Here is a 9313-nt window from a genome sequence, read left to right as displayed (position 1 = left end):
GAACTGCATACAAAAATAAAATTATAATTGTTGATAAAAGATATCGAAGAAAACAGGAAAATCAATTTGTTTTGAATCCAGCCTTAGGTTCTAGATATTTTTCTGCGATTCATTTGAACCAACAATGTAAGCGTTAAGACATCGCTCTCTAGCTTTCCAACCGTTTTGAAATAAAATCTGAATAGGTAGAATTTGAATATTACTCAAATGACTACCATATAAAAAAGATTCTTGCAGTTAATTTTACAGATTTTTCATTCGTCATCAAAAAAGCTAACGTTCGTATGGTACGTGTTATATTGAATCACAAAAAAGTACACATTTGTTCAGCATACATGTGATACTGCCATTAGTCACAGTTTAACTGATGCATTTTAATATATTTTATACGTGGCAGTCCCGTAGTACAGTCGTCAACTTGCATGACTTATCAACATGCCCATCATGGGTTCTAACCTCATACGGACCCACCCTCCGTAACAAGAAATGACTTTTCGGTTGTGTGGTACTGAATAAGTCTCGAAAGCCTGTATAAGGGTCGACATGTCAGGACGTTATGCCAAGTAGAATAAGAAAAAGAAGATTCTAGTATTTTTAATGTTAATAACTTGTGTTTCTTAAAATTTAAGAATACTATTAAATGTTTTTGTTGAAATATCTGTCAAACTAGTTCTCAACATACAAACTAAAATAAAACCTTTCATTTTCTACCTATTTCTCCTAGCATTGCATAAAACCTTATCGTTCTATAAAATGTACAGCATGATACTTTCTAATTAGAGCCGTTTTATTTTTTTCACACAAAAGCCAGACTACACAGGAGAAATGGAATGTTAGTATTATTATTCCGGTCTTCTGGCCTATGCCGCCTTCGTACTATAAGTGTTACCCATACAAATACGCGCGTGCTGAACGATACTCACGAGAGCCTTTCATATTTGAAAATTTGAAATATTAGGTATTTTTTCGGAAAAAAAACTAGAGGATTTTTTGTATTGTTAGAGGACTTCGATATTAGAACAATCAATCAAGATGGAAATAATTTGCAATATGGTATTAACGACCATCTAATAACTAAGATAAGATGAAAATGGTCCTCAACTTTCCCTATTTTGTACCAATACGACCTGCGCACGGAAAACATAGGTTAACCCTGTTATACTGAGGAAAATACTAAATAACGCATTGCTGGTAAAGTTGAACTAGATTTAAAATTCATTGCCAATGACTTTCATTCCACTACTGTGAGTTATGATTACCTAAAAAAATGCTTTTCATATACACCATTGACTTATCATAATTTGTATTAGTTATTTATAGTTTTGTCTACCAATTTTCATACCAATAATGTTCTTTCTGGGTATGTTTCCCTATTCGGTCGTCTATAAACCATTTAGCAAACGTGCCAGCTCAAATCTAAGCTAAGCTCAAATTTCGAATACATCGAACCACATTGACCAGACAGTATCACTCGTAATAAGTCACACTATAAGTCACAGTCCCAAGACATACCAAAAAACAGTTGTAGAGCCAATTGGAAAGGGAGCATAGGTATCCTGCTCCCTATCCCGCCCGTCCTCTCTGATAAATCGCAGTTACCTATCAAACAAATATAAAACCTACCACTCGGTTATCTGGACATGCAAACTGTTATTGCTTTCTAGTTTATGATTACGCAGAGTGATTAAAATTTTAATGGTTGTTTTCATATACTGAACTATTGCATTTAAACCTCTTTAATTGCATGTTTGAGCTAAGCTAGTCAAATTATTAAGACAATCTGTTATGTCACTAAAGCTACAAATAGGAGTAAGTTTTTTTTATTCGTTATTACCTCAAAATACATTCCTTCCGTTCACAATAAAATACGTTGAACCGTAATATGTACATAATAGATTTTCTAAACTAACAATAATTCATAAAGTTGTTAAGTATAGATAATGTTAAGCAAATATGAAGAAATTAAATAAAAAATCTTCAAAACTTCATAAATTTGACATTTTATTTTAGTACAAAAACATACACCATACGTGTGTCACTTTTAAATGAATCGGTACGTTTTGTATTCTGCCGAAGGTCATGCTGACTAGAGGGATTCAATTAAAAATATCATATTGTTAATCATTCAGGCAGCTTCAACTAATAAAATGCTCATAATTGAATAACATAAATTAATAAATATTTCTTATATTATCTGCCATTACTCGTCATTTTGCACAATTAAAAAAACAAGCATAAAGTTAGCACCAAGGATATCGAAAGGGAACGTAGAAAAAATCCGCCAAAAAAGGCCGATTTAAAGGATTAATTACGACTGTTGCCACTATCGTGCACGTTGCCAAGCGCGGTAGTGGCTGTTGTAATTTTACCTTAAAATTCACAGCTTTGTTTTGTTCTGCCTTTTTTTGTTGATGTGTGCCACTGCTTTTCACAACAAAAATTATACAAATTTTCAGCCTTTGTAGGTAAGTACAATTGGCGTAAAATGCATTATAGATAGATTTCCTTTATGCACTTCTTAATTGCATTTATCGAGCGCATCCAAATAGGACAAATAAATCACCTATGTAAATGGTACTAGTGTATATACAGGATGAGTTCAATGGTATCAATACGTCTTTAGGTTGTTGTAGCTAGCCAATGTTATCATTTACTAACTTCCTTTCAAGTGTCAACATGGCGATGCACTTTTTAACAGCAGCCATCAAAGATAAGGTAGGGAGAAATGAACCAGTTGATAATGGCGGTTCACGGATGCACTTATCAATTCGCCTTTCAGTATGCCTGGGTTCGTTTAAAATAAGCGGCACGGATTGCTTAAGTTTCGTTAGGCAAACTTTGGTCCACACTGCTCGTGGCGCTGTTGTTCGGTACACTTTGGAAGCTATTTTTACGCTTGAAAAACGATACATTCGCCGAAGACAACGTGAGCCCGCTGGGAACGGCACATCCTTCGATAGCAGAATTTGTTCCGGAATTGTTAGGAGGGCTGTGCGAGGTGTTAGATGGCGATGGCAGACACTGCTGGTGTTGCGCGAGTGAAGCCGAGTTGAAGCTTTGTTGTTGTGACAGTGCGAAACTTTGCTGCGAGGACACGTTGCGTGTTTTGATTAACGGTGGGTTTTTGATTGACGTAGAGAATGCGAACCCGCGACGCAGCGTTGCCCTTTATAAGTTGAATTTCAAAGGAGCAGAGCCACATGAAATGAAACAGGGATAAACCGGAATTGAACAAAATACCACGTATTAGAATGATATGTTTGCCACACACTGACATTTGGTTATTGTACGATGAATAGAAAGGTTGAAAATTGATTACTAATAATATTAAATAAAAATACAAGAGAACAGAAAGGCACACGTCGAATAATTTGCTAATTAATACTAACCAAAGGAGCTTGTCTAAGCTATCAAACTGCAACAAATCTACTACAGTACTACATTAACAGTGACTTATGGATCTGGAAATAAAAAATCGAATCGAATCGAAATAAAAAGTAATATAACAACATAATAATGGGAACATAAAAACAAACCTTGTATAAATAAACAAAGTTTTCCAAATGAAACAAATGGAAGATTCTATTTATATACTAACCTAGTAGGAGATGGAGGAGGATATGATATACCCCGTTGGCTGGGAGAAAGCAGTACCATTCCAGAATGAGATTGACTATTGGATGTCCCAGGCACCGAGAGAGTATTGCTGGAATGAATTTTAGTTTGACATTTTTTTAGGTTACCTAATGCCATTCTTTAATGATTGAAGATTAATGCATCTCATCAATCTATGTACCGCAATATATCAGATTCTTTCTTCTTCTTCGTCGTAACTAATGTAGTCGGTCTAACTTACTGACTATCCGGAAATGATAGGGCACATTGATTCTTTTCATTGAGCGCGCATGGGGTAAGTAAACTGCAGGGTTCGTGTTTAACACGTTTAGCCCGGCGCTGATTTTCGTCAACTTTCCGTTACGCCGACATTGCAAACCAGCAGTTTAATTTGAACCAACATAAGCATGAGGCAAAATTGCGATTTTTGCTTTAATTTCAATTCATCTGTAAGCATCAATACTATTGTGTGTGCGATAAGATTGTCGTCTACCGCAATAATTCTTAGAACAACGATTTTTCTACCTGTGCACCGCTGCTATATATATGGGTAGAGTACGGTTGATCGCAATGTTTATTGTTTCCCTAACAAAAGACAAATGGGAGTTCCCAAGGCCTACCACCGACATACGGGAAATTTCACTGGCATGCCTTGGGGACTGCCATCGGGCTAAGCATAGAAGAAGAAATTGCGTAGTTAAAACATTGTTTTTTTTTTTAATATTTAAATAACTCGCCTACTCCCCTGGTAGGATCGCAATAATCTTCGTTCGTATGATACGCGGTGCCAAGGCGTTGAGCCTCTCTCGATTAGGAGACGCAATGCACAGTGCTCTTTTATCGCTGGTCTACTAACTGGCTCTATCGACTCACCGCCTTTGTTGCATCGCATCGATATCTGCACACTGTCCCGACCACTTAGGCCTAGAGAGACTCTACGGCCCGTTCAGCCTCGCTCCAGCACTGGCCGGTCAGACCCTGTGTTGCGCATGTCGGCTGTATTCAACACTGTTTCAGATTGCTTTTTTGCGAACTTCTATTACAACAAAACCGCTTACAAGCGATATATAATCATTTAACTTATGGTATGTTGTTGAAACGTTTTATTATGAGTTGCTTTCATCGATGCATTTCATTAATTAGTTGCGACGAGGTATGATTTCTATTTACCGTCAAATAATTGTTATTTTCTGTGGCTCTCGAATGATAAGTCAAATAGACAGAGCCACGGAAAACTTAACAAAGTTCGAACAAATATTAAATAATTTTTCACATTTTGGGGTGTGTTGGACAGCTATAAAGCTTCCAATTCCAGCTATAAAACACCACCAATTGACATGACACGAATTTGTTTTCCAATCGTCTGGCATGTTAGATTCGTGATTGCAGTGATGATGTAAACTCAGTACCAATATATATCAGCCATACCACCTACAAGATTATATGTTTCGCATACTAACTAATTCACTATGCTAGAAAGAAAAGCTTAGGACAGCATGACCACGAACGTTTATCACGCCATGAAGAAGAAGATAACGTTGTTTCTCATAAGGAGGAACAATAATTGTTTCAAAATGCAAATAGAAATAGGTATGCTGTAGAGCAAAAACACAACTGTTTCACAGATGATATTCCTATATTATAAAGTCTACAGTAACCTTTTCATGCGGTCTGAACATATTACATCCTACGGTGCTTCGCATGTTCAAAAAAACTGCTTTAAAAAAATTAATTTATATATTTAAAATATATACAGTTATAGAAGGATGTAGAAAATACTATCAAGTACTGACCTATTTTGGATTGAATTCAGATTTAAGTTTGGCATGCTCTGTCCCAGTCCACTATACGGTTGAACGGTCAATGAGTTGGATGATTTTGTTTGCATAGTGCAAACGGTATTCTTCGGTTTGCGGCTGCTGACGGCTCCGTATTTTGAATGCATCATCACCAGTCCACTTCCTGTTACCGCATTGACCACACCTGCACCTTCATCGCTAGACAAAGAATTGGTTTTCTCGAAATCAATCGATACCTGCTTCGATTCGTTCAGATCGACTGATCCGCTATGGCTATTGTTCAAACTGCTCACACGGCTGCCGATTGAGCTGTTGAGAGGCGACTTCTTGATGCTTATATTATCATTGTTGATGTTCATGTTGCTATTGCTGGTAGAGTTGTTGCAGCTGTTGCTGATGTTGATAATGTTCCCATACTGCCTCACATCACCGAACGTTCCTTGTTTCATACGATTGTAGATATGTTTTACTTTTGTTATTGAATCGTACCAATGCTGAGCTTTGGCGCTTTGCAGCGTGAATGCAGCTACGACCATGTTTAGTTCATTCACATAGCAACAGTAAATTGCTTGATCTTTGAGCTGCACCATCAAACGGTCCGTCATGTATGGTTGTCGTACGATCTGATAAAAGCAAAAAATAAAAAATATATTCAATTGTAACCAAAATTATATGAAACACGTAAAAAAGTGCATGGAGACATAATTTCTTCGCTTCAATGCTCGCTGTGCTAGTAAGTTTCGAACGTATGTGCATAACGCTTTGAAATCGTTAAAGTATAACACATTCTTTCCTTGTATTGTGTTCTTGTATAAAGGGGTCAAGTAAGTGATGTGAAATGTATGGCATCCCTAGTAAGACAAAGAATTTTGTAGACACACTCAACTTACCTTTAGTTTATCGTTCTTATTCTTTTTACAAACTAACAAAAAGTCTGTAAAGAGGAAGCAATGAACATCCATCTGAAATGATAAGAAAATCAATATCAGCGTCGACTATCACTATGCAACTAATTTTCCACTAATTTAATCATATTGTTTTCAAATTGGCAATCAAAGGCAATAAATATTTATGTTGCTTAAGTTTTCATAAACCATAACTAAGCATTCTATATCAGATTGAGTATTTCGTTCCTAATCCATGTTTTCGATTTCCACGTTTTAATTACTTTGCAATTTTAAATTGACTCATGCAAAACCATTTTAATCTTGTTCTATTATGGTGATTGAAACAGCAGTCAAATTAATAATTGACATAAAAATTAAGTGATGTCCTCCATCCATTATTGACTAAGGTCGATTAAATCCACGAGCGCAGCAGCTCGACACAACCAAACAATCTGAAGGACAGTGAAGCCAGTAGAATAATTTAAAAGAGCTGAAATCCTGCATGTGAATATTGGAATGCAAACCATACAGCAATTAATAATATGCCTCAGTGAACTCTCTAACGTAGCCAACAATGAAAAATGCAAGTGGGATGTACATCTCATTTCATGTTATGAGTGTTTGCAGACTAAAGGAACGATTTATTACAACGGGAGATGAACATATTGTGTGAGAAGATAAATGATTGGTGTGCATAATTATGATTGCTGTACATAATTAAGCTGCAAGTGTGTTCCATGTACAGCAGCACGTCTAATGGAACAGAGAAATGATAAATGTGTGTGGAAGTATTATCGTTATTTATTGTTTTGCACCGACTGACAGAACTTGAATGAACAGACTAGTAAAGTGTACACAAAAATATATGCGAAACTTTTCTATAGATATTTTAAAAGAAGCTAACATTACATTTGTTTCACGCCGACTGGCTATTGCGATTCTGTTATGTTTTTGTCTGTGAAATTTTGACATAGTGCTCTTACCTTTCCAGTACCATCTTTGTATTTCAAGTCACCTTCCACAAACACCTTTCGCCCATGGTCGATACCACGCATCGGCTGACACAGGTCAAACATGATACTGTGCTGTTTGACCAAACGGTCCAGAGTTTCGTTGTTTGAATCGACTACCTCGTAACAGTCAATCCTGGCATTTATTCCTTTTAAACGTTCGCTTTCCTGTCGTGTTGTTAGATGAGAATTTACTCCAGCGACGAACTCTTCTACAGAATGTATCTGAACATTAAGAGGGTTAGAAAAACAATCAGAATCGAATAATATGTTACATTCATGCTAAAATGCATATTTTTCATTTGAACGCTACATTATTTAAATAACTTTCCCATGAGGATAGCAGCGATTACATGATACTACTAAGCCATTTTGATGCCGATGTCGTTCAAACTAATCCATCAACAACAATTTCATAGGGAAAACTCGATTTAATCTGGATATAATTGCTGGCAAGACTAGATTAAATAAATTAGAAATTGCAACAGGCCTTTTGCAAGTGTTATCGAAAAAAATACTGATTGCCTTAAAGTATTGTAGAAGTTTACACAAGGAGAGCTCCTTGGAGGAATGTTAAGCTTACCATTGCATCAATTGCTTCGCCTTCTGCTTCATCGTTGATATGTTTCTTGATAGCCGCCAGCAACAGTCCGTACTTGGTTAGTCGTTGCATTGGACGTACCAGAATGTCGGCTAGTCGCAACCTATTGCACATTTTTTGCGATTCGCACCAGGCACAGTAGGTCATGAATAGCGCATTATTGTGGTACATCTCTTTGCAATAGAATTGGCAGGTGCTCTGCTCAGCACAGTACTTGGTGTAGGGCGTGAAGATGGTTGCGAAATCGACAAAGCCCCTTTGGAAGTAATAGATGCTCATTGGGTCTTTTGTTCGCTGACTATGTTTTACCTGTAAAGTGATAAAATGATTGAAAAACATTATTTAATATACACAGCAAAAAAAAAAAAAAAACTAAATTTTGCCGCTTTTATAATCTGCATTGCTGCTGTCATTTTTTCCACATTTTAGAAATATATACGTACCATTGGGTGAAGGTACAGTGTCCAAAAGCGTAGGTTAGCTTCCCAGATGTCTCGTATGTTCGAGAATAGTTTGTTTTGATCCACATCAGTAAGAATGTTTTGCGATTGAATGTCTTCTAAACAAGCGAGAAATAGCTGCAAAAGATATGTGTATGTTGTATTCCATAATTTCAACTTTATGTGTGTTTATTGCTTGGTATTGAAAGATGAGGCCCATAAAAGATGTTGCCCAAGTATAGATTTTGGTAACTTTCCTACAATATGTGTTTATTGTTTTAGTCTTTTGTTTAGTTTGGAATTGTAACGTGTTTTTAATATAAAGTATCATAAAGTACTCTTAAAATTTTTAGTTGTTCTAGAAAAAGAAATAAAACACATAGTAATCGACTATAGGGAAGGGCTTTCTTCAGATACCAAACCATTTCGTTTCATCGATCGAGTATGGTGCCGATTGGATTGCATATCCATTTAAATTTGACGCAAAAGAAGATTTCGACCTATAAATTATTCACACATTCTAACGTGCAACATGTAGCTTGTGTCTGAGTCATCGGTCTGCTCGAACAGGAACAATCAGGAGTCACACCACATACACGTACACGGATGGCGATAGATGGGAATGGTTGTTTCCTGCATCTGTGAAACCAGGTGTGCCTTTTCTGCCTTTTCTATCTTATGGTTTCCATCCCCGTTTTACCGATTGCGTTTCGTTTCGTGCACTTCTGGAAACCCGTGCAGAACCACTCTTTAATGAGGCAATAAATCAATGCCTGGAAGCATGTGCTAAACGTATCGATTAGAATCAATATACGCTTCACGGGAGAATCGTTCGCCAACAAAGTGTGGATATGTTAAAGCATGCGAAACGTAAAAGCCATGTAATTGTCCTGAACCCGATCTTCTTTGCGTTAGTTTGTGTTTTTCTTCTTCTGATACCTCAAACACACAAGAAAATTTT

At 36.6% G+C, this 9313-nt stretch overlaps 1 protein-coding gene across 7 annotated transcripts in view; it reads right to left on the bottom strand.

Moving 5' to 3' along the window:
• Positions 1-2197: 2197 nt before the first annotated feature.
• The window catches only part of LOC121598583 (pleckstrin homology domain-containing family G member 5), a 92397-nt gene continuing 85281 nt past the window's right edge, over positions 2198-9313 (bottom strand). For 6 of the 7 annotated variants that reach the window (XM_041925615.1, XM_041925620.1, XM_041925619.1 and 3 more), the window contains 7 exons: positions 8356-8490; positions 7895-8221; positions 7285-7536; positions 6305-6376; positions 5409-6037; positions 3599-3706; positions 2198-3166 (listed from right to left, as the gene is read on the bottom strand). In XM_041925615.1, coding sequence (XP_041781549.1) covers positions 2818-3166; positions 3599-3706; positions 5409-6037; positions 6305-6376; positions 7285-7536; positions 7895-8221; positions 8356-8490 — 1872 coding nt within the window. In that variant the 3' untranslated portion in view covers positions 2198-2817. Of the gene's footprint in view, positions 3167-3389; positions 3462-3598; positions 3707-5408; positions 6038-6304; positions 6377-7284; positions 7537-7894; positions 8222-8355; positions 8491-9313 lie in introns of all 7 variants that reach the window. The other variant, XR_006005590.1, reaches the window with a different exon arrangement.

Source organism: Anopheles merus, chromosome 3L, assembly GCF_017562075.2.
Source record: "Anopheles merus strain MAF chromosome 3L, AmerM5.1, whole genome shotgun sequence".
NCBI lineage: Eukaryota > Metazoa > Arthropoda > Insecta > Diptera > Culicidae > Anopheles > Anopheles merus.
This window is presented reverse-complemented; position numbering and strand designations above follow the sequence as displayed.